This window comes from Coenobita brevimanus, chromosome 31 (genome assembly GCF_032717465.1).
Source record: "Coenobita brevimanus isolate Jiangsu-jjx chromosome 31, ASM3271746v2, whole genome shotgun sequence".
Classification (NCBI taxonomy): domain Eukaryota; kingdom Metazoa; phylum Arthropoda; class Malacostraca; order Decapoda; family Coenobitidae; genus Coenobita; species Coenobita brevimanus.
The window spans coordinates 13,337,138-13,363,573 of NC_136984.1; the positions used below are offsets into that span (position 1 = coordinate 13,337,138).

The following is a 26,436-nucleotide window of genomic DNA, read 5'->3' on the forward strand; positions in this document are numbered from 1 at the left end:
TTAATACTTTGCTTGCTCGTTGTGATAAACCATTAAATGTCCTCAAGTACCTAGCGGGTACTACCTGGGGTGCCGACAGAAAATCTTTATTAATGGTGTATAAGTCCCTTATTCGATCGAAGCTAGACTATGGCGCACAGGTGTATGGCTCGGCATCCGATGCCACGCTGAAAGGATTGGATGTGTTACAGAATAAATGTTTGCGAATGTGTCTTGGAGCTGTCCGGTGTACCCGTGTAGCTCGTATGGAAGTGGAGGCGAATGTGCCTCCCCTCCGTATTCGCCGTGACCACCTGGCCTTGTCCTATGGTGTAAGGACATTAAGAAAAAGTAATATCGGCAATGTGGCCTGTACCCCCCTGCGTCAATACCACCACCTTCTGCGGGGGTGCGTCGGCCACTTGCCGCTCGCCTCCACTTACTGACTCAGGAGCTTGATGTGGACCCCAGTGACTGTGACAAGTTGGTGCTTAAAAATATAGCGCCTTGGGAGCCACCCGGCTTTACAGTCGATGTTACATGGCTCCCAGCACCAAAGGCCAAGGCGCCGGAGGCGGAGGTCCACCACTTGTTTCGTAAGATCATTGTTCGTCACTTGGGGTCCCATCAATTGTACACCGACGGCTCCAAGTCGAGTGAATGTGTGGGTGCAAGTGTGTGGTCGACTGAATGTGTTCTCAGGTATCGGTTGCCGACTCATACATCTGTGTTTACTTCAGAACTTTTTGCTATTGACAAAGCCATAGACTATGCTCTCAATTCTAGACATGACTCATTTGTCATATTTTCAGATTCAAAATCAGCCCTTCAGGCAATTGCATCTTGCACTACGGACTCTCATGAGATCCAGGGCCGCATCGTTAATAAGTTGCATTCATGCAACAAGTCATTCACGCTGATCTGGGTGCCTGGTCATTGTCGTATCTACGGCAATGAACAGGCTGACTTACTTGCAAAGTCGGCTGTGGAGCTCGAGGAGACTTGGGACGTTCCTCGTGATCTACGGTCGAGTCTATCTCTCGGAAAGAAATCAATAAATCTTCTGTGGCAAGGTCAGTGGACCAGACTAAATATTCCAACTTGTAAGCCGTACCTGGGCGACTGGGACACTGCCAACCGTCCCAGTCGCCTAGAAGAAAAAGTGTTGGCACGGCTACGGCTGAATGCCACCGTTTTAACCCACATAAAACCTTATATGGAAAGACGCTTCCCACCGCACTGTGACATCTGTAATGCGGTGTTATCTATCAGTCATATCATCCTGCGCTGTCGGCGATTTATTCGTGAACGCGCTTCACTTATGAATTACTGCGGCGCAGTTGACGTCCCCTTCACCCTTTCCACCATCCTGGGTGATGGGGACATTGTTATGACTGATAAATTGATGGCTTTCTTGAGAGAGACCGGACTGATCAGAGTGATGTGACTTTTTTACTGTGTGGTTATGGTTTTTATGAACAGTAAATATGTATATATTGTAATATTAATTAGGGTTGACAGTTGACATATTTTAAATAGTTCCTCCTCCCACCGATCTATTTCTAATATAGATGTCCCCTACATTAAGCCAAATTCCTCGCCTGACAGTCACCAGCTGATGAGTGCAAGTGTGCAATATAGGAAGGTATTGGGCACTTGCAGTCGATGGTAGTCTGCTGGGCGAGGTTCTTCAATTTTTTTATAAATTATGTAAATACATTATATTATCTTGCTTAAGTTATTCTAATTAGGGACGACAGCTGACGTATATGGAAATGTTCCTGACTCGTCTGGTTCCCTTTCATATATTGATGTCCCCTATATTAGGTTGTGCCTCGACTGACAGTCATCAGGTGATGAGTGCAGGTATGTAATGTAGAAAAGCATTACATATCTGCAGTCGATGGTGTTCTCTTGGTCGAGGCTTTTTGAACATTAGTGTAGGTCTAGTTATTTGTCTCTTAGGATTTAGTATAGGTTAGCGATTTGTCTGTTAGGTGGTTAGTTTTAGGGTCTTTAGATTAGGTATTTTGTTTATAAGTAATATAAGGTTAAAAATATAAAAAATAAATAAAAATAATAAAAATAAAACTACAAAAAAATAATAAAATAAAAATTATTATATATATATGTACGTGTGCATGAAAGTGTGTATGTTCATATGCATGGATGTGTGTATGTATGTATGTATGTATATATATATGTTTGTATATATATGTATATATGTGTCAATATATATACATATATATTTATTTGCCTTAATGATCAGAGGCTTCGGCCTCAATGGTAAAAAAAAATTTGTTCACTGCACGAGATGACTTGACTAGACTTATAGCGGAGTCTCTACTAACGGCAGAGCTACGACCATCCCTTGGCTCACACGACTCCTCTACACAATTGCTCTGTTTTTAGCTGGTAAATTGTTGTATTGTGATTTTATTTCATGTGACCTGCTCTGTTCCCTGTTATTTTATTCTGTGGAAGATGAGAAAATTATAGTTTGGTTTATTTTCTATTTTTTGTGTGTTCTTATTTCTGTTTTAGGTCTGAAGATGGTTTGTGTTATAAAACCGAAACGTCACCAATAATAAATCATGTACATCATCACTCTGGTTTTGCTGGCCATCATTATATATATATATATATATATATATATATATATATATATATATATATATATATATATATATATATATATATATATTATCCAGCTTAAAAAGAACTTTCAGCGTTTCACTGTGAATCTCATGTATGATAAACACTCGATCTGAACCCAGTCTAGTTAATCTTGGATCTCTCTCTCTTTCTCTCTCTCTTTCCGCATCCGTTGCTATTGCTGTGTGTAGTAAATGCACCAACCATCTGCCGTCTGTCTGTCTGTCCATCAATCAATAAATCAGTCTATCTGTCCATTTATCTATCTACATACAGACAGACTCTTCTGTTCCATAGCAGGGCCACAAGCAAATTGCATCCATGTCACTCTGTTCTCTCCATTTGGCTGCCATCTGTCAAACTCACATCTCTCTCTTTCATATAACTCCACTCAACCTCTCCATCTCATCCTTCTTATCTCCCCCTCTCTCTCCCACAATGACGCTCTTGCAGTCAGTCTTTCATTCTCCATCCTCTTTACATAACCAAAGCATCCCAGAGTTTTTATCTTACAGCTCTGAGTGACACCCACTTCAACACCATAAAGTTCCTTCACTTCCTCATTTATCTCTCTCTCCACATACCCACATGTTTCTCTCAAATAACTCATCTGCCCTACAGGCTTTTTGTCAGCTACTTCAAACCAAAGGTAATTAGGAATCCCCTCCATTGTTAGGGTAATTACAAAATAATCTATACTGGATGTAGTGAATCGGTTCTAAAGTCCTGTTTACCCTACCTACCTTTACGTGGAAAACAATTTTTTTTTTTCATTTTTAAAAATCTTTGACAGTGGCTGTGGTTAAGGAGAGTCTTAGAAAACTAATTGCTGTCTGTTCCCCCGACGAATCACAGAAATTATTTCTAGCCTCTTCTTACAATGAGTCGCACGAGTCGGCCTATTATTTCAACATTAGTCTTATAGTGGTTAAAAAAAAAAAAAAATCATGAACCGTATTAATAACTATATAATTCTATCAGATAATATTTACAGTCCGATTAGAAAACCTTATAGTATTTTATTTTCTCAGCAGTCATTTCGATTATAGTTCATCCAACAAGAATAGTCGTAAATTTTTGTACTTTGTCATTCGATATCATGTAGCTCAATGACAGAATACGAATCAGAGAGTCGGTACACACGATATCATGCCGGCACGCCCATAAGCCCCATACCACGCTGGCGATGTAGATCTACGTCCCCTTCAAAAACGCCAGTGACGTAGATCTAAGTCCTGCAGCACTGAAAAGTCATTGCTAGCAACCAAAGTATAATGGAAGGTAATATCATATCTAGCTAACTTCAGACATTTCTACATTATGCTTACAACACTGATTTAAAAGCGCGGGAGGTGAGTGAGTCTTCACAGGCTCACAGCCACTCAGCTCTGTAACCTTGAAGATTTCAGAAGTAGAGTGGCACCAACCTGACTCCATTCAACCTACTTTCTGGCTTTGGTGATTACTTTTATTAGTGCCAGTGATCATATGTTGATGTATTAAGCCCATTTACCCACAAAAAATATGCAAAATCGGTTCACAAACTAACAGATGCTCTGCTCATTCAGTAACCTCGAAGATTTCAGAGGTAGAGAGGCACCAACCTGACTTGCTTCAGCCAACCTTCTGGCTTTGGTGATTATATTTATTAGTGCCAGGGATCTTACATTGTATTAAGCCCATTTAGCAAGAAAAAAAAATCGGCTGGTGTAGAGGGGTGTCAGTATATTTTTCTCCAGTGCAGTGCGGATTAAAATATATACTCCGTCGTTATGCACAGGCACGAAAGTATTACATTTTTTAATCATCTAGTATTAATTTTCATCTTTGTCTATAACTTAAATATCGCTTAAACTAGCTAAAATTAACGCTAATGCACTATAACGATGGACAAAAATACCGATTTCTCCATATTCTCTCTTCTTATGTCAATTTCCTACGACAACACAGCATTCAAAACTAGGAGATGCTAGTTTTAGACCAACACAATTGGGCATCTAACCGTTAAAAAAACATGTTTTACCTCGCGTTAGAAATCCAAAGCGGGTATTACTTGTGTGTGTGTGTGTGTGTGTAAGTGAGTTTGAATCTGAGTGCATGTGTGTGCATTTGATTGTGTATGTGTTTGATTGCATGTGTGTGTGTGTGTGTATGTATGTGTGTGTGTGTGTATGTGTGTGTGTGTGTGTGTATGTGTGTGTGTGTGTGTGTGTGTGTGTGTGTGTGTGTGTGTGTGTGTGTGTATGTATGTGTGTGTGTGTGTGTGTGTGTGTGTGTGTGTGTGTGAGTTCGTAGGTGTATGTCTTTATGCATGTGTGCCTGTGTGTCCTTGTGTAATTCACCGGGTCGGTCAGGATCACGTGATGGTTGTGACCATCAACATCTCCTGGAAGACAGCTGAGAGCTCATAGAGTCCGATCTAAGGGCAAAGCCTTGACCTTCACACAAGCACACACCCATCCGCCCCTGTGTGGAGTAAAACTCTCATGTGTGGGGAGGCTCCCCACATACAGCTCCTCTCGATAGGGTGGAGTCAAAGGCTTCTCGTCTCATTAACTCTCCTCCTCTTACTGACTCCCTTCAACCTCTGTCTCTTCGTCACACTGTTGCATCTTTATCTTTTTTCTATCGCTACTTCAATCGTCACTGCTCCTCTGAACTGTCTGCATGCATTCCTCCACCTCTATGACGGGCGCGCAGCACCCGGCTAGCAACAAACTCTCGTCCCTTTTCTGTCCAATTCTCTAATGCAAGAGTTAACCGTTACTCCCAGTCCTTCATGTATGTACCAGGTCAACTCTGGAACCGTCTTCCTCTGTCTGTATTTCTTGCTTCCTATGATCTCCAGTCTTTCAAACGCAGTGTGTATAGGCATTTCGAAATTATCAGATCTTGAATTTGGCTCTCTCTTGTATTTTGTTTTTCTCTTGGGAGGAACAACAATTGCGGGCTCGCGGCCTTTGCTTCCTTCTTCCTCTCATTAAAAAAAAAAAAAAAAAAAAATCCTCCTGCTCAAGGAGGACAGTGACCACCAGCTTCGTCAGTGAAACTTCTCGCATCCCGAGTAAGACGCAAACCCCTATCTTAGCAGGTGCTAGACGAGAGCATTACCACTGAGCAGGCGAGCGATGTGTGTGTGTGTGTGTGTGTAAAATTATGTGATAGTCTATGCTTGGTGGCAGCCTAGGTAGGTTGGTGGGCAAAATGGGTGTGGAGGGTGGACAGGGTAGGTGGATAAGGTGGGTGGGCAGGGTGGGGTGGGTGGATGTGTGGGAAGAGTTATGTGAGTAGATGCGTGGGTGGATGGGCAACGGAATGGTAATGTGGGTTGGCCACGAGTGAGGTGGATGAGCTGTGTGGGTTAGTGACTGGGCGAATGAATGATATTTTTTCAGGGAATAAGCAAGGTGACGACCTTATGCACATGGGTGAATGAGTAGGTATATTGGTAGAGGGACTGGTGGGTGGGTGTGTGGATGCGATAATATTGTTTCACTGTGGCACAGGTATATGAAGTAAGTAGTTCTATAATTGGAATAGGTCCCTTTGGGAAAATATGTCCATGGAGATTATGTCCTTAGGCGAAATGGGCTCGAGTGGAAACACTGGGCCAGTGAGTTATACCTGTCCGTGGAGAAAATGGATCCAGGTGAAAGAAATAGGTCAATGCAAAGGTTTATTGTGTTCCCATGAAGAGGAAGTAGGTCCATGACGAAAATAGATCCACAGAGAAAATAGGTCTACGGAGGGAAAATAGGTCTATGTGTATAATAATACCACGAGGAACTTGGACATTCGAGGGAAAATAGTTCCATGTATGAAAAATAGGTCCTTGGTGGAAAATAAGCTCCGAGGAGTAAACAGACTCTTCGAGGAAAATAGGTACAGGAGGAAAATAAGCCCATGATTAAAATGGGTGCATAGGGAATGTATGTCTCTGGAGTAGAAAAGGTCCACGAGAAAAATAAGTCCATGGGAGAAAACAGGTCCATGGAGCAAATTCGGTCCATGGGGCAAAAACAGGTCCAACGAGGAAATGAGTCCCTGGAAGAAAATGTGTCCAAGGGATAATTAGGTTTATGGAAGAGAATGGGTCAGTGGGATGATATGAGAAAATGTGTGGGTAGGAAGGTGACCCCTAGGTGGTGTGGCGGGAGACGGCGAAAAGCCACTCCTTCTAAGCTCAAGAAATCCTTTGTTTACATCTTGAATAAAACATTGTCTTCAGCGAGTTACTGTGACTGCATAATCTCTCAGTGCAACAGCCTTGAAATCGAGACAAAGATATGGTACGACAAAAGACACTGTCTGATAAGTTTTTCCAGAATATTGGATAATATGAGCTTGCAGTCATTTGTCATGGTTATATAGATAACTTAATGATGTATGAAGAGAGAACCTGTATTTTTACACAGGAAAAATCATCAGAGAAATTACCAATGATGTATATAAATATTGTTAACACCAATCGATGTATTATTCACAGTGATACTCATACGAGCCACTAAATACTCTCTTCCCACAGAGGGACTAAACATAAGTCCATTTGATGTAGTAGAGCCTTTGTTACTGAACAGCACACATGATTAAGTGGATAAAGAGAAAGATGAACAGAAGAACATATACACTGAAACGCCAGTAGATAAATATGTAAGAGCAAATAATCGCTACAGGGAAAAGTTTCTACCATAATAAATTTGAAGTGCCATGCCATTTTTCTGGATGTTAATTGTTTTTAAGATATTTTTTGCATTATTCAACTGTGAGTTGCTGGTAAACTGTACTATGCATCAAACCTCGCCTCAGTGATTTCCAACTTCACAGCTTTGTTGACACACAAATCTGAATAAGTAAACACGAGCCTCAACCCTCAACCCACTGACTCCTTTCCAACCCTTGCCCACCACACTCACCCTCCTCACACTTTCTAACTCTGCCCTGTTCAAAGTAACGACTGAGGCACCATCTCTTGACTGACAAATTTCTTAAGTCCGAGGGCTTTAGTCTTAGACTATTCTGTATAGTATATACTTTCCTTAATTGTTACTCCCTCCCTCTCTCACTCACTCACTGTGACTAACTGCATGACTATACTTAACCGCTTCATCAGTGACCTTCTAAGCTATTAATCTAACCCCATCCACTCATATGCTGATGATTCCATCCTTCGTTTTCCCATTCGCTTCCCACAGCGTCCATCATAACAGGTACTTCTACAAACACGGGATGAGGGACCTGGCTCATATCTCTGATCAAGGTAAAAGTAACCACTGTGTTTTTAATACATTCAAAATTCAGTTCCTACATCTTTTGAACCGCCAGAATCTTCCATAGAAATGTCTTGTAACATCCAACTCAGTCCTGCTTCCTCTCTGAATATACTTGGAGTTTCAGTGTTTCAGGATTTATCATGGAAATATTTTAATACCTCACTTGCAAATTCTGCTTCCAAGAGATCAAGTGGTCCAAGCTGACTCTGTACCTTCTTTACTCACCCCCTCCCCCCACCTGATCAGCTGTTGACTATAGGGGAGCCTTATTCACCAGTGTTGAGCAAACTCTCATATGTGTCGGGACTCCCCACGTACAGCACTTCTCGATAGGGTGGAGCCAAAGGCTTTTCGTCTCATAAACTCTCCTCCTCTAACTGATTCCCTTCAACCTTTGTCTATTCGCTACACTGTTGCAACTTTATCTCTTTCATATCATTACTGCTCTTCTGAATCTTTTCCTTGTATCCCCTCTCGACTACAGTGGGCGCATATACCCGTGTAGCAAACTCTCACCCTTTCCTGTCCAACTTTCTAATGCAAGAGTTAACTGATTCTCGCAGGCCTTCATGCCTGCAGCAACCCGACTATACAACTGTCTTCCTCTTTCCTTATTTAAATCTGAATATGACCTCCAGTCTATTAGACGCAGTACGTTGTCCAGGTATCTCTAAATGCTCGGATCTCGATTTTTTTTTTTCTTTTTTTTTTTTTTTTTTGGATGGGGAGAGGAAAATTACGGCCCTCTATTCTTTTGGTACTTGGATAACTATATTTATATTAAGGGACGCGCGCGCGTGCGTGCGTGTGTGTGTGTTCTTACCTAATTGGTCTTACCTAATTGTATCTTTACAGGAATGAGTCAAGCTCGTACTGTTCCGTGTCTTAACCCATTTTTATCGTACATATTCTTAAATTTATGAATTGTTTTGGCACGCACTATTTCATTCGGTAGTGCATTCCACTGATCAATTGCTCTATTTGGGAAACTAAATTTCCTTACGTCTTTATCACCTCTCTTTTTATGCAATTTTTTGCAGTGTACTCTTGCTGATGCTTCCCCATACGATAAGTAATAATTTATGTCTATTTTCTCCTTCCCTGATATGCATTTATATAGCATAATCATGTCACCTCTTTTCCTTCTCTCCTGTAGTGTTGGTAGATTCAGTTTATTTAGTCTTTCTTCATAGCTTAGATCCCTTAAGCTTGGTACCCATCTTGTAGCGGCCCTTTGAACTTTTTCAATCTTGTCTATGTGTTTTTTGAGATGAGGACTCCAGACTACTGATGCATACTCCAGGGTTGGTCTGATGAATAATGTTGTTATCTTTCTTAGCATGTCTTCATTTATGTATGTAAACGCTATTCTCATATTTGCAAGCAGTGTATACATGTTCCGTACCTTCTCACTGATGTGGTCAGCCGGAGACAGTCTGTTATTGACAATCACACCTAGGTCCTTCTCTCTTTCTGATGTGTGTAGGGTTTTATTTTCTAACATATAATCCCAATCAGGTCTTTTTCCACTTTTACCAAACTTGATTACATGACACTCGTCCACATTGAATTCCATTTGCCATGTATTACTCTATTCATGAAGTTTATTTAATTCTTCTTGTAGCTCTTTACGAGAGTCTGTGTTAGTAATTCTCCTTTGTATTTTTGCATCATCTGCAAACATATTTAGATAGCTTTCATTTCCAGTGTTACTGTCTATATCATTTATATACACTAAAAACATGATTTGTGCCAGCACTGAACCCTGTGGTACTCCACTAGTCACTTCTTTCCATGATGAGTAATTTCCCCTTAGTACTGTTCTCATTTTTCTTTTCATGAGAAAATCTTGCATCCAACAATACAGTTTGCCTCGAATTCCTCCTGGATGGTACAGTTTCCATAAAAGTCTTTGGTGTGGTACTGTGTCAAATGCTTTCTTGAAATCTAAATAAATACTGTCCACCCATCCTGCTCTTTCCTGTAATGTGTCTGTTACTCTGTCATAGTAGCTCAACAGATTAGTAACACATGATTTTCCTTTTCTGAAACCAAACTGTCTTTCTTTATCATACTGTGTTCTTCTAGATGATTTACTCAAGCTTTTCTTATAAGCTTTTCTAATACCTTACTTACAACACTGGTCAGTGATACTGGTCGGTAGTTGAGTGGATTTTGTCTATTCCCTTTCTTGAATAAGGGTACAATGTTTGCTTTCTTCCAGGTATCAGGTAGTTTACCTTGACTCAAGGATATCATGAAAATTAAAAATAATGGTTTACTTAACTCCTTTGCACATTCACATAGCACCTAACATGAAATTTCATCAGGACCATTTGCTTTTCCTTTGTCTAATTTACTTAGCTCCTCCTGTATTTCTTTTTCTGATGTTTGTATATCTGGTAGTATGTGTGGACATGCATTTTCCACATAATCCCTCTCAATTTTTTTTTCCTCTGTAAAAACTGATTGGAAATTCTTGTTTAGTGCTTCACAAATATCCTTCTCTTGTGTATAGGTGATTCCATCGTCCGTAATGGATTGTATTTTATCTTTTACTTTGGTTTTGCTTCTGATGTAGCTGTAAAATAGCTTTGATTGATCACTACTTTTATTTATGATATCCTCAAACTGTTTTGGGGCTTCCCTCCTTATTCTTGTATAATCGTTTCTTGCCTGTTTGTAATTATTATATGCTCATTCACTGTTATGTCTTCTGTATCTATTCCACAATAAATCTCTTTTTTCTTTTGATTTTTTACGTTCTGTATTGAACCATTTCTTTATTTTCCTTTCTGCTTCTTTGTGCTGTGGGATGTACTTCTGGACCCCTATTTCATAAAGTTCACAGAATTTTTCATATATAGCATTTATATCTTGTCCTCTAAGCTCCTTTTCCCCAGCATTTTCTAGGAAGTACTTCTTTAGGTCATGATACTTTCCCTTTTTATAGTTTAGGCTCTTTTTATAACTTTCATTGCTGTTATCTGTTCTGAAGTTGCAATTTAGTACTGCATGGTCGCTTTTGCCGAATGGAGGGTGATATATTAAATTATTAATATTGTTTTCTTGCCTAGTAATTATGAGATCAAGCATTGAGCGTACATCGAGTCCTCTATTTCTGGTGCTTTCCCTTACATGTTGCGTTAGGAAAAACTTTTGCACAAGATCCAGGAGCTTTTGGTCCCAACAGCTTTCTTGGCTTATTATATCTAGAATATTCCAATTTATGTTTGTATTAAAATCTCCAGTTAGTATAATTCTTTTTGATTTCTCTTCCATTTTATGTAGTAATGCTCTTAATCTCTGAATTGTAATTTCCGCCAGGTCCTCATATTCGTCTCTTTCCCATGTGTTTGATCTGGGTGGCATGTACAAATTGGCTACAATTACTTTCCCTTCAGAAGTATTTATCTCTACTGCAATGAGTTCTACTTGTGAGGGTATATCTAATTCTATATCTTTGACTTTTAGATTTTTCTTAGTTAATATTATAATTCCTCCTCCTTTTTTTTAAGTTCCTATCTCTTCTCCATATATTATATTCCTCTAAGTTTAGGATGTCATTCGATATCCTTGGTGTTAATTTTTGTTTCAGTTAAACATATTATATGTGGTTCATTTTCTCTGACATAATCATTCATCTCTAATAATTTAGATACCATTCCATCCACAATTGAGTACATCAACTTAATCATCTTGTTTATATACTTGTCATGATTTGGTTCTACTACCTTCCTCCTTTTTATTCCCTCCTGTTTATGTACCACTTTCGTACCTGCAATCCAGTTACTTTGTAAAAAAAATGTCTTCTTCTCCTCCTGTGATCTTCCCTCATTTTTTGTTTTTGCTTCCTCCCTCTTCTCTTTCAGTAATTCCAGTTCCTCTTGTGTTAGGCATCTTTTTATCCATACATTTTTGAACTCCTCTTTTTCCATAAGATTCTTTGCATTTTTTAGTATCTCCTCCACGGTGTTTACACTCTAGAAGGTTACGTTTAGGGGTCTTGATTTACTTCTCTCGTATTTCCGTAATCTTTTGTGTTCCTCTATATCTTTACTTGTGTGTGTGTGTGTGTGTGTGTGTGTGTGTGTGTGTGTGTGTGTATTAATAAGATAAACAGTTCTTATCCGACTGCAGTCAAAGCTAATGGAAGAACTGAAGGCCAATCACCAAGGTACCGTTTTGTTTTAACAAAATAGATCAGAGGTAAGGGTCACAAGACTTGCTCAGACTTCACATAGTAAACCGTCTTAAACAGATTTTATCCAATTTGGACCAAACTCAAGAGAAATGTTAAGGGTAAGGCAATAATGAAGTGATTCAGTTTTGATGACAATCAAGGTCACTGGGTAATGTCGAAGTTCGACTTGTGTATGTTTAATAACTAAAGAAGTTTGAATTGATTTTAAACCAAACGTAGTGAAACTAAATGGAGAGGAGAGAGTGTGAGAGAATGGGAGTATGGATGGGGTATATGTGCAGGAGTAGGTGAGAATGAGAGGGCAAAAGGAGTGTGTATTGTTGTGAGTAAAAGATGGAAGAAGAACATAAGAGAGTATGGATCAGTTGGCTCAAGGATTGTGTGGGTAAGATTGAAAGTTGGAATACTAATGTGGGCGATTGTGTGCCTGTATGCGCCAACGCAAGATCGTGCAAGCTGAGTGAGAGAAAAGTTCTGGACAAATGTGGAAGTGTGCATGGAAAAGTTTGGAAGGAATGAGAGTGTTTTTCATTGGCGATATGAATGTGAGACAGGCTGTGGCACAAAAGAAGAAAACATACAATGAATGGATGAGAAATAGGGGCGTGGAAGAAGCTGAGAGGGGGAAGAGAGAGTTATTATGTAGAGAGGAAGTGAGAGGTGAAAAGATTAGTAAGAGAAAGAAGAGAGTGGATGAGGAATCTGGAAGGAATTTGAGTGTAAAGTGGAGGGACTGTAAGAAAATGTTCTGGAAAGAGGTGAAGAGAGTAAGACAGGGTGGCAGTGAAGTTAGTAGGGGAGTAAAAGATAAAAATGGTAGATTACTAGTAGGGAAGGGAGAAAAAGTGAACAGATGGAGAGAACACTTTAAGGAATTGCTGGACATAGAGAATGGAAGTAATGCGAGTATAAGTGGCTGGGGAATCCTGGAAGAAGGAGGGAAATAAGAAGACAGGAAGAAATTAGTAGGATAGATGTTGTGGAAGCAATGAAGAAAGTCAAATTGGGGAAAGCCCCAGGAATTGATGGAGTGTGTGGTGAAATGCTGAAGCATGGGGGAGAGATAGTAGTAGAATGGATGTGGAAGATGTGCAGATTGGCCTGGGAGGAAGGTAGAGTCCCGGAGGATTGAAAGTCAGGTATAATTATTGCCTTGTACAAAGGAAAAGGGGAAAAAGTCATGTGTGGTAATCATAGGGGCATTTGTTTTCTTAGTGTAATAGGAAAAGTGTAAGGTAAGATACTTATTGACAGAGTTAGGGAAATAACAGAGGAATTAGTTGGAGAAGAGCAGGGAGGCTTTAGGAAGGGAAGAGGTTGTGTAGATCAGATATTCATTCTTAGATCTTTAGTGGAAAAGTTTCTAGAGAAGAGAAAGAGCCTTCATGGACTTGAAGAAAACATATGACAGGGTGGATAGACAAGGTGTCACGGGGAGATGTAAATTTAAGAATAAAACGCTTGATATCACTCGAAGGTAAAGACAAGGAATTGACTTGTGAAATCAATCAAGTAGTAAGTTTCATTTTATTCTGGCTAACTTCGTCAATTCTCTAAAGATGAGAATTTTATAAACTTTCTCAACAGTACACAGCAGAGACTATCTACTCACGAATGCTGTATCATCAGTACTGTTAGCCTCTGAGAAAGTGATTTTACCCCCTGACAATCAACAAATAATACTAATAATGGACAGGTCCTTGTTGGTGCTTAACTCCTGGCTGGCACAATGGATTTAAGTTTAAATATAGAAGATCTGGCTTAAATACCAGTTATGATTAATATAGAAATTTTGTGCAAACTTAGATAAGCACAGTAAGGTAAGCTCACTTTGGAGAAATGAAACAAGAGTCTATATTACATTAAGCTCAAGAAAAGAACTGTAAATTTATTAATTACGATGAAATAAATTTACGTTACATGAATCTCAAAATGAATTCAAAAGGGGAATTCACGGTCACAGGGGGACTCGTGGATTCAAATAACAAAGGAAATACACTCACTCACTCATTCAAAAGCTAATCAGACTTAAGGCTAAGAAAACGAACGAAAATACTGATCAGTGGGGGGAACGGAGCTGAAGCTATGAAAGACAGGGCATCTGTCTGTTGCACACCAAGCGCTGCTATTCGCTGCTAAGCTCACTTCGCCGATCACCATCTAGGTGGAGATCCAGGAAATCACTGTACAACGGAGATGCTGCTCTGTAAGCTGGGCACAAACAATCCTACCCTCGAGGCTGTCCAAAGCTGATTAAGTCCAACCTGGGAAGTGGGGGTTAGATGACCATGTTCACCGGAAGTAGTCGTGGCTAATTTCAGCGGTCAATGGAGAGAGGGTGAACGATATACACGTGCAATAAAATCACTCAGTGAAGCACTAATGTTGCGCATAAGTACAGTCACTTTAGGAGCAGTGACGAATATTCTGAAAAACTATCCCAATCGAAGTGCATATGAGGACGGTTAAACCGAGTGATACACAGTGGGAATTCCACTAGAGTTCGTGGTTTTCTCACCCGAGTACAATGTCACGGATTTGTAGAATACACAATCTCATGAATTCGTGACATTACGCACCATCAAAATCAAATTTTTCTCAAAGAAAATTTTACTATATATACATATACATCTTCAGTCACACAAGATTCACACTGTGGTGTGTGTACTGTCCTGCTACAGGAGAAAATCACTGTCGCCAATGAGCGTAAAAACCTCGTATTTACGTTAATAGAAGCAAGCTTGAGGGAAAAAACTCCATGACGACAGTGAAAAATCCTGTACTCAGGTCAAACTGAGTGAAAGTTCGCTACATTTACATTAACAACTAATTGGTATCTAGCGTGGTGTATGTAATACACGGTGTAGTTGCGACAGTTGTAGTGTAACTGTACCTATTCATAAAATTATATGATATAATTTAATAGTAAATGGAGACAACAAGACTGAAGAGAAGAGATGGCAGCATGTGGCAGAAACGATCAGCCGATCTGCACGACAAAACTGCTACACCCGCCAGCTGCACCTGCAAAGTCAATCAAGGTGGAGCATCAAAAGTGTCAGTGCGGCAAACAATTTTTATTAAATTACAAATTCTCTCTCTGCCTAATACTCAGTAGACATGTTACAAAAAGTACACTATTATTTTCTTAACCCATTGACTGTGACTGTATCATACATGATATCTGAGTCCAAATGGCTCTGACTGCGGCTGTATCATTTATGATTTACTGCATTCAAAAATTCCACCATCAGAAATGGCATGAAGTAAATCAGCTAGCAACTCATGGCACCGTATAGAATATTGCCATACATGGAGTATGCATTTTTACGAGGTGCAGAGCTCAGCTCAGTTACCTACAAAATGCCGAAGGTAAAGGTACAAAATCTTCTCCATGCCATCGCTAGCAGTAGCCTAAGCAAATATTGGATGAAATCTCTGGATGAGTCTAAAGTCTCACCAATCTAAAACCAAGGTTTGGGTGGAGTCCAGCCAGGGATTTCCCGGCGTACAGCGTTGCCTTGTTTCCTATACTCTGATTGGCTAGTGGCTGACCTGACACCATTAGAGTTTGCTGCTCACATCTCGCCACCTGGCCTGACATGACTTCACCCACTTCTGTGTGTGTGTGTGTTTGTGTATGAGTGTGTGTGTAAAGACAAACTAATTTAAGTTATAAATATAACCAAAATAATGAATTTACAAATCGCATTCTCTCTCTCTCATATAATTTATGATTCCCAGTATGGGCCTGGATGTTGCCGCCCATTAGTGTTTTAACTTATTTATTTCTATTAAGAAAATAGTGTATGTTCTATTGATTCCTTCAAATTATATTATAAACGTAATTGTTACATTACTTACCCAACTTAGAACTACCGTGAAAGTCGGTAAAAGTAACTAAATTTTTTTTCAGCAACACTGTAAAATATGTATGCAACATTTCTTTATTAATGTACAAGAGCCATATGCAATATAAGTTTACCTTCCTTTGATATGCTAGAATACTTACGTTTATATTGTATTAGTATGTATGTACCTATCTGTGATGCCTATTACATATATAACAGAATTTACTCATCGCTCGTTTAGGAAGTATGGCATGGCTGCACCCAGCGCCAGACCCCACCCAAACCTTTGTTTTAAATTGGTGCGACTATAGTAATGATAGTGATACGTTGTTAGATGATGACAGTGATGGTTCAGAAGCTGATTTAAACCTTATCTGATTGCAAGATTGACACTGACAACACAGTGCAACCATAACACATCGTTCGCCTGGCACCACCACACAGGGAATATTTATTACTTCACGGACCTGTATCAGAGGTAATTTTTTTGTTTGCTATATTGTGTTATATACCATTAAACTCGGGATTTTTTTCTCTATCTTTTGACAGTATTTTTTTTTCTAATATTTTTTTCTAAATATTTGAAAACTGCCACACGCAGGATATACATGTAAACAAACACTGACGCAGTGAATGAGTTAATGGATACATAATTAACCAGACAACATAGTCCTTGGATTGCATAAATCTTTGAGGACAGCCAGTAGTTTACTGGTTAAACCTAACTCTACATTTACGATTAATATCAGCAAGCTGAGGATCCCTACGCAGTCTTGGGCAGGTCACATTTTAACACCCAATGTGGGTGTGAACACTCATGTGGATAATGTGCTTTCTCCAGGAATTCTCAGAAAGGCCCACAGCTCAAGACACCACAAGGTAATTCAGACACAGCCTCGGATTGCCTCTGCGGGGGTCTCAAACTTCCCCTTAACCTATGGTACATATGTATGTACAGGCCCTGGACATAATGTGTCCTGTGGGGCCAACGGGAGAGACATCAGGTCTGCACCTACATTACCACTGCCCTCTCTCTCAATTTACTCAGAGATTATGGGCATGGATTCAAATGGCGCAGGAAGGACACATCCCTGACTGGTGGTACATTGACTCACATCGCAGGAACGCACAAACCTATCTATTTCCTGTCCCATCCCTGGCCAGAAAAGGTCAGCACGGATATGGCCCTGGGTTTTCCTTTTGCCCATGTGACCTCCTGAGGCTTAACAATGACCCCATTGAAACACTGCTTGGTGATAGTGGAAATGACAAACTGCAGCCAAACCTCACCCTGGGGTGTTCGTGACGCACGGTAGAGCCGTCCTTGTTTGTGAAGGAACCTGGTTTTACCTCCCCGTTGTTGTTGTTGTTGGGATATTTGCCCCACCATATGGTGGGGACACGGGCAAACAAGAGAGCACGTCAGAGGTGCACATGAGGCGCAAACTTGAATTATCGAGGGGGAGGGTAGTCCCTGACCGTTTGGAGTAGAATATTGAGAGGTGCGTGGGCGACAATGCCAGCGGCATCCATAGAGTCATCCCCAGACCGTGCCAGTGCTGTGGCAGGTTGAGGCCTAAGCATGGTAGTGGCAGGGCAGTGAAGCAGATAGTGAATGAGCGGCTCCATAGAACTAGCTAGACAGTGGGTACACGGGTCTGGCTCTGTGCCAATAATCTGCCTATAGCCAGGGAACCCCAGACGCAAGCGCCTGAGCCTCACTAGGAGATAATTAGGTGTACTCGGAGGAGGTGACAGCAGGGAATAGGACGTGGCAATGGCATACCAGGTAGCAGAGCGAGAGCCCTCCGTTACCCAAAGCCAATGATCCTCTATGGATTGCCTGCCGATGGTAGCATTTAGAGTGCGGATGAGGTGTGATGGGCCGGGGCGCAGTGGAAATGTTATATCAGGGAGAGAGCAAGCTGCTCGTGCTGCACCATCCGCAAGCTCATTGCCGCGGATACCAACATGGCCAGGGAGCCAGTGGAGGATGATATTAGCACCCCTGCGGACAAGAAGGGATGCAAATGTATAAATGGCCATGAGAAGAAAGATATTGTCCCGAAGGGAAAAGGAGCAGAGTCTTTGCAGGGAGGAAAGAGAGTCAGTATGAATGATGACTCGGTGGCGATGATGGTGATGGGCGTGTTGCAAGGCACCCAAGATGGCAGCAAGCTCTGCTTGGAAAGCTGAGACACCCTGGGAGAGTCGCCAAGACTCTACCAGTTGACCAGAAACAAAGGCCGCCCCAGGGGAGCCATCAGAAGAAACTGAGCCATCAGTGAAGTAGAAGGCTGAGTCCGGTAAGGCTAGAGTCGCTACTCTGCTTAGACCCTCCTGACGGAGTAGTGCAGGAAAGGAGGAGTGAGGTTTAGCCTCCGAGGGACCAAAAATGTGAAAAAGCGGGGGATCCCATGGTGGTGGTTCCGCGTATCCCAGAAAAGGGGAGTCAGGATCCTGAGAGAGGCTCTCTGCAGCTCCCAACCCATGAACAATGGCAGCTGTATTGCAGGCCCAGTCACGCTGAGGGGCCTGCGCAGGTGGGCGACACATGAGCCGTTTTAAGAGTGCCGAGACAGGCAGGTGGGGCCGGCACTGCACCAGCTGGAGAGTGATGAGCACCACTCGTAGCGCAATACGACGTGCCAGAGATGGCAAACCACCCTCCATCCGCAGATTAACCACCCGGGTCCAACGTGGGACACCCAGCATGACACGGAGGGCATCGTTCTGGATGACCTCCAGAGATCGAGACATTGGTGGAGTGAGGCCAGTCAGACAGATGGCGCTGTAGTCCACCAGAGATCGGATGGCATGAATATAAAAAGTCCGGAGGACAGAAAATGATGCCCCCAAACTCCGCCTGGAGAGATATCTAAGAGCAGCCATTCGGGTGGAAGTACATTCCTTCAGATACCAAACATGACAAGCAAAGGTGAGACCCCCATCTAGCCAGACCCCTAGATACTGGTGGACGGTGACCAGGGAGAGCTGATGACCTCCAAGCAGCAGTGGAAAGTCGGGGGGGCGGAGGCCAAAAGGCAGACACTTCATCTTGGCGAAATTGATTTTTAGGCCTAGCTCAGTGCACTTGGCATGCAGCCGAGAAAGGGCCAAGTCCGCCTGTGCAAAGCAGTCTCTCCTGGTAAAGACGGGGGCCAGATCGTCAGCATAGCAAAGAAGAGTTATGCCAGGCCCATATTCCACAGTTAGGAGCTCCTCCATCAGGACGTTAAAGAGGAGAGGGCTCAAAACACTTCCCTGGGGGGTGCCATTAGGATGAAGATGAAAAGGGGAGAGGTGCCCCTGAAAGCGAACCCCTGCAGTGCGTTCACTGAAAAAGTCCCGGACCCAGGATATGAGTCTGCCCCCTACTCCCCTGGCCACAAGAGCTGCCAAGATAACAGTGGGGTTCGCCAGTTCGAAGGCCTTCTCGAGGTCGAGGAAGATGGCCATCCCCCGTCTGCCCCTCAGCTCCCCAAGGAATGATGCAAGGCAGTGGGTGGCACTCCTGCCTGGATGATAAGCATAAATCCTTGGGTGCAGCGGTCCCAACCGCCAGGCCAGACGAGCCCGCACAACCCTCTCAGCTGTCTTAGCAATGCAACTGAGCAGGGAGATGGGGCGCATGGCAGTGGGATCGCAAGGCTTCGGAATCGGGTGGATGACCGCCATCTTCCACGACCTCGGTAGACGCCCCTCAGACCACGAGAGGTTGAGCAAATCAAGCAGACGCTCTCTGCCGCAATTTCCAGCATGTGATAAAATGGAGTACGTGACCCCGTCGAGCCCCGGCGCAGTATCCTCCCGGCACCTCAGCGCTTTCTGAAGCTCTCCGCTGGTGATTGGACAGTCAACGGGGTCAGGTGTATCACACGCTGTCTGAATGGCTGCAATGCGAGAGGCAGACAGCTGCATTTGCAAGGCTCGGACGGACTGCGGGAGATTGGAAGAGGCTGAGCGGTCGGCGAAATGCTGGGCAAGACGGCCGGCCTCAGCAGCAGGGTCAGGGTGGGAGGGCGGACGAGGAGGACGTGGATCAGAGATGGACCTGATTCTCCCCCACATCTCACGGAGAGTGGAGTGAGAATCTAGGGTACGACACCATCTGATCCACGCCTCCTCTTTAAGGCGACACTTTTCAGAGACCACATGCCGAGTGACAGCAACCAGGTACCGTCGGTGCGGAGATGTCCGGCGCCGCCGGTACTGCTTGCGTGCAGCATTGAGCCTCCGGTTCAATTCCCTGACCCTGTCACAGTAAAACCAGCCGTCCCGGTAGCATCTCGCCGAGCGCCGCTGCAATGGAATGGCAAGAGAGGCAGCGTGCGAAAAAATATTTGCAACTTGATCCGCCCGGCTCTCGAGGTCTGAGGCGGGAGAAGATGTTGCAAAGGCCGCCATGAGAGCACAGTCAAAAGCCGCCCAATCCGCCTTGCGTAGATCCCACCGTGGTGTGGGAGGCGGGGGAGGGGGGAGGGGGGCGAGAGGCAAGCCAACAAGAAGAGCGAAGTGGTCACTCGCAAGGTGGGGGTGGAGTGACCATGACGCCAGGCCTGACAGTGGGGTTGAAACAAAGGAAAGGTCGAGGCGACCTCCCCCAATATGGGTGGGCTCTGTCATCTCGTTTAAGAGGGAGACACCACCCATCTCCTCCATAAGTAAAGAAATGTGCCGTCCTGCTTCATTGGACTGAAGAGGCGATGATAGAAGGGCGTGGTGGGCGTTAAAGTCACCCCCTATATACACGGCTCCCCTGGCAGCCTGGGAGAACAGATCACCCAACTCCAGGGTGCCTCTCTGGCTCCGGTATACATTATATACCGTCAGGGGTGACGTTGCCAGGTGTAGAACCACGCCCTGGACCTCCACATCAGATCCACAGAAAGGAGGAGGGTCACATTCTGTGCATGCAATGTGGTCCTGGACCAGAATGGCACACCCTCGTGTGACGCCACGAACATACGGGAGGAGATGGGTGGTGTAACCCGAGAGACAAAAAGTGGAACTATCCGGGAGCAGGGTTTCTTGCAGTAGGATGACATGGGGACGGTCCCTGTTGGCCGCCTCCTGTAGAAGCGGGAGCTTGTGCCGTGCTCCTAAACAGTTCCACTGAAGGAGTCGAAGGGGGGAGCCGTCCCACCGTCCGGAGACAGACAGAGACGGACGTCCTCCAGCAACGGAGGTGAGGCCATGGCTGTCGAGGGTGCCACGACGGACATCGGTTGTTGCTCTGGAAGGGGGCGAGGCCGATTCTGCTGAGGGGTGGAAGACAGGGCAGCGGCCTTCCTGGGCTTGGCTCGCTTAAAAGAGCGAGCCGGCTTGCGTGGGGGAGTCCGTGGTCCCCCTGTTGAGCGAGCCGGACGTCGAGGGGCAGGATGGGTGTCGGGACCATGCAGCTTCCTGGCAATTGCGCGATCGACGATGCGATTGGCTGCGGAGGCGATTGAGGCCGCCTTGAGGGTGATCCCCAGTTTGAGGGACACTGCTTGGGCAACAGCCACTGCAATCTGTGAACCCAGGTCCCGCAGATCCTCCGCCGTGAACGCGAGGACTGGTGAAGCAGGAGCAGTGGGTGGACTGGGTGTGGAGCCAGGTACTGGTGGCGGAATTGTCAGTGGCTGACTGGGCGCTACAGTGGGAAGTGGTGGCGAGACAGGCGGCTGTTGGCGGTGGATCTCTGCTGTGGTCTGGACCACAGTAAGAGCTGAGGGCAATGGAGGGAACTCCTGGTCGCTGAGAGGTGGTGGACGCTGAATGGGAGGGCGGCGCTGTTGTCCTTAGATGAAGGTGCCAGGGGGAGCTGGAGTGGCGCTGGTGGCCTGATTTTCCTGCACAAAAGCAACCTGCCTCTCTCGACCCTGGTTCACTCTTTGAACCCTCGCGGGGCAACTGCGGTGCCAGGCGTGGTGTCATCCTGAGCAATTGGGGCACTTGGCCACAATTGGTTGCATTGCCTTGAACCGCTGCAGGCACTCGTCCGTGTTATGGGCGCCACTGCACATGCCGCAGATGATGGGGGGTTGCAGTTGGCACGGTGGTGCCCGTAGCGTTGGCACCGGTAACAGCGCAGCGGTTCCGGTGTGAAGGGGCGGAGATGGAAAACTCCCCAATTGCCCAGGTCGAGGGATGACACGAGAGGCTCTCGCAGAGTCACACAGACCTGCAGTGTTTCCTCCCTGGTTCGCTGGTTTTGACAGCGTTCTGCTGCCTCTACTAGTGGATGCCTCAAAAGGATATCCACCGGCATGCACCAAGGATATCCCATAACCGTCGCCCTTGTAGTCTGGGCGCCCTGCGAGAGCTCCACGAGTTTGACAAATGGGGCCTCCTCCTCCGCCACTGCCTTCAGGCGCAGATAAGACTCCTCCTCGGTAGGGATCAGCACGCAGCTGTCGTCGCGGCCGTAACAATTCATAGCCACTAGGCCCGGCAGGTGTTGCTCTAAGGCCGCTACTGCATCGTAGCTCGTGCTGAACCCCGCCTGGAGGGAAACGCGAAAGGCTGGAAAGGACGAGCAAGGAGGTGGAGGAGGCACGACTGACACTGAGGGGCGACGAGTAGAGGAAGGCTGCCGTGGTGCCAAAGTCCTTGATGCTGGAGGAGCGGTGTTTCCCTGCGGTGCTCGCCGTGGTTTGCGCGCCACAGTTATAAAGCCATCAGCGTCCTCAGTACTAGTAGCAGGGGCAGCTCCAGCGGGAGAATGGTCGGCACCAGGTGCCTGTGCAGCACGGGCTCCATTGTGTGGAGATGGCATGGCAGTAGTAAGGGCCTGGCAGCGTGGGCAGGCAGCAGCAGGGGCATTAGCAGAGGGCGCGTTGGTAGGGACGGGAAGCGGAGCCGAAGCAGCTTCCTCCATAGCCTCATGGACACGTGCAACCTTAGCTGCACGTGCCAAAGTGGGAAGGGGGGGGGGCTGAGGCAACAGCCCTCGCGCGGGGAGCCTGCCCTTTAGGGCGACAAGAAGTGGAGGCGGAGACGTCACCAGACGTTGACGAGTGAGAGCTCGCATCTGAGAGACGCCGCTCTCGCTTCGCGCCTGGTGTGGCAGCAGGGCGAGTCGTCCTCTGCTGTGACTGGGATGGGCGCGGTGGCCCCTTAGGCCTGGGGATCTGGGTCCGTCTCATGTCCCTGAGGGACAGTCACACAAACACGCAAAGACGCCACTCACACACACAGACACCCAAACAGATACACCAACACTCACTCTGACAAAAAAAAAAAAAAAAAAAAACTAAGAAAAAGCCGGCAGTTCCCTACAGTGATGGGCTACCTATGCTCCCCGCCCTCTAAAGGGCGACGTGGGAGGCCCCGCCACTACCCCTTTCGGGTCTTCCCTAGTCTATCAGAGCCGCTCTCTGCGCTTCCTATAACCAGGCCCTAATGGCCCCCCCTCATGGAACTGCCCTAACGACAGCCCTTCAGGGTTCGGCTTCGTACCACGCAGAGAGACACTAACAGCAGCCGGGAAAACACACACACACACACACACACACACACACACACACACACACACACTCGCAAACACACTCACAAAACACCCACACACACACACACACACAAGCTCGCAAGGCTATCTGTCAGAGACAGAGTCCACCCAGAAACAGAGAAAAAAAGAGAAAAATCGCCTAAGTAAATTAGGCTAAGTCCTGCAATGGCCAAAAACAGGAAAAACTCCCGAAAAATGCTTCTCAGTAACTGAGGCAGAGTCCAATACTCGAGAGAGACTGGCAAGAGGTCTGCTCATCACGAGAGCTAAGCAGGGAGTGGTTACCTCCCCATGAATACTTAATCACTTTACCCTTTTGCTTCTTCCGCACAGCAGCAAGTGTCAGGTCAGAGTGTTGTTCTTGGACAACATCTTGACTACAAATCAGATCTTGCGGCAATGCAATAGTCACTGGGGTGACACAGTTTCGAGCCTTGGCCATGGCTCTTGTTCCTGCAGCCGAAGTCTGAGTAGTGTCATCTATGGTGCAGCTATACGTGGCACCTTGTATGTTGCCTATTATTAGGTCAAACAAAGGTTCTGGCATGATAACTGCAACTGTCGTACCAGTGTAAAATGGAGATGCCACCTGGATACATGCCTCAGGGAACAATCTTACTGATCCATCAATAAGCTGAGCTTGGATCTGTTGACCTGTGTACTCCTCAGGCCGAACTAGACTCTGACTGACAGAGCAACCTGAGGAACCATTGTCTCTCAGGACCTTTACAGCAACACCTCCCACAAACCCCGACTGAACAAGGAAGGCACTGTTACCTGTGGGAGGGCCTGTGGAGGAAGCGACCAGCCATTGATAAGGCTGCTGAATGAATGATGCGGCAAACATGATGCCCTGAATATTAGATACCTGAGGGGTCATACTCATCGTCTGGGGAGATGGAGCATTGACCACCTGTGGAGGAGGGTTCACTGTTGCTGGGGGACTAGTGAATTGTGGGAAGCACCTTTGCTGCTAGGGATGACACTGTACTGCTGTTTAGGAATGAAGGCTGTGTTTGCCTCCTGCATCCGATAAAGGCTGGTGCTGAAAAGGATTGTACTGTCTGTTGATCGCGTGGCTGATACTGCTCTTGGTTAGGGTACTTGTTGTACCCTTCCAATCGAATTTCTGCTTATTTTGCCCCTGGTCCTTTTTCTGCGGTTTGTTTGGACCTTTCGAACGGCCTTGATGCTGGCATTCAGTCTGAGATGGCTTCCCAGAGTTGTCAGCTTTCCTGTTCCAGGTCTGTTGCTTACGAGTTTGGTATCCGTACACAGTGAAGAATGCATCAGCCTTTTCCACCATTTGGATGGCATCCCTTACCTGGCAGATCTTAAGCTGAGCCTCAAGCTCAGCAGGCCATGACTTTTCTAGCTGTGTGCGCAGCATAAGGTCAATTATCCCCTCTCGTGTGAGAGGGGTCTCATCTTTCTCCATCCACTCACCTAAGAAAAAGCCGGCAGTTCCCTACAGTGATGGGCTACCTATGCTCCCCGCCCTCTAAAGGGCGACGTGGGAGGCCCCGCCACTACCCCTTTCGGGTCTTCCCTAGTCTATCAGAGCCGCTCTCTGCGCTTCCTATAACCAGGCCCTAATGGCCCCCCCTCATGGAACTGCCCTAACGACAGCCCTTCAGGGTTCGGCTTCGTACCACGCAGAGAGACACTAACAGCAGCCGGGAAAACACACACACACACACACACACACACACACACACACACACACACACACACACACTCGCAAACACACTCACAAAACACCCACACACACACACACACACAAGCTCGCAAGGCTATCTGTCAGAGACAGAGTCCACCCAGAAACAGAGAAAAAAAGAGAAAAATCGCCTAAGTAAATTAGGCTAAGTCCTGCAATGGCCAAAAACAGGAAAAACTCCCGAAAAATGCTTCTCAGTAACTGAGGCAGAGTCCAATACTCGAGAGAGACTGGCAAGAGGTCTGCTCATCACGAGAGCTAAGCAGGGAGTGGTTACCTCCCCATGAATACTTAATCACTTTACCCTTTTGCTTCTTCCGCACAGCAGCAAGTGTCAGGTCAGAGTGTTGTTCTTGGACAACATCTTGACTACAAATCAGATCTTGCGGCAATGCAATAGTCACTGGGGTGACACAGTTTCGAGCCTTGGCCATGGCTCTTGTTCCTGCAGCCGAAGTCTGAGTAGTGTCATCTATGGTGCAGCTATACGTGGCACCTTGTATGTTGCCTATTATTAGGTCAAACAAAGGTTCTGGCATGATAACTGCAACTGTCGTACCAGTGTAAAATGGAGATGCCACCTGGATACATGCCTCAGGGAACAATCTTACTGATCCATCAATAAGCTGAGCTTGGATCTGTTGACCTGTGTACTCCTCAGGCCGAACTAGACTCTGACTGACAGAGCAACCTGAGGAACCATTGTCTCTCAGGACCTTTACAGCAACACCTCCCACAAACCCCGACTGAACAAGGAAGGCACTGTTACCTGTGGGAGGGCCTGTGGAGGAAGCGACCAGCCATTGATAAGGCTGCTGAATGAATGATGCGGCAAACATGATGCCCTGAATATTAGATACCTGAGGGGTCATACTCATCGTCTGGGGAGATGGAGCATTGACCACCTGTGGAGGAGGGTTCACTGTTGCTGGGGGACTAGTGAATTGTGGGGAAGTACCTTTGCTGCTAGGGATGACACCACTGTACTGCTGTTTAGGAATGAAGGCTGTGTTTGCCTCCTGCATCCGATAAAGGCTGGTGCTGAAAAGGATTGTACTGTCTGTTGATCGCGTGGCTGATACTGCTCTTGGTTAGGGTACTTGTTGTACCCTTCCAATCGAATTTCTGCTTATTTTGCCCCTGGTCCTTTTTCTGCGGTTTGTTTGGACCTTTCGAACGGCCTTGATGCTGGCATTCAGTCTGAGATGGCTTCCCAGAGTTGTCAGCTTTCCTGTTCCAGGTCTGTTGCTTACGAGTTTGGTATCCGT

The 26,436-nt window shown here is 45.2% G+C and overlaps 1 protein-coding gene across 1 annotated transcript in view; it reads left to right on the top strand.

The window, feature by feature from the left end:
* Positions 1-17,265, top strand: part of LOC145395506 (facilitated trehalose transporter Tret1-like) — a 48,015-nt gene extending 30,750 nt beyond the window's left edge. Inside the window, exon 7 of the mRNA XM_080269114.1 lies at positions 17,181-17,265. Within this exon, the coding sequence (XP_080125240.1) occupies positions 17,181-17,265 (85 nt within the window). The remainder of the gene's footprint in view (positions 1-17,180) is intronic.
* The last annotated feature ends 9,171 nt before the right edge of the window (positions 17,266-26,436 follow it).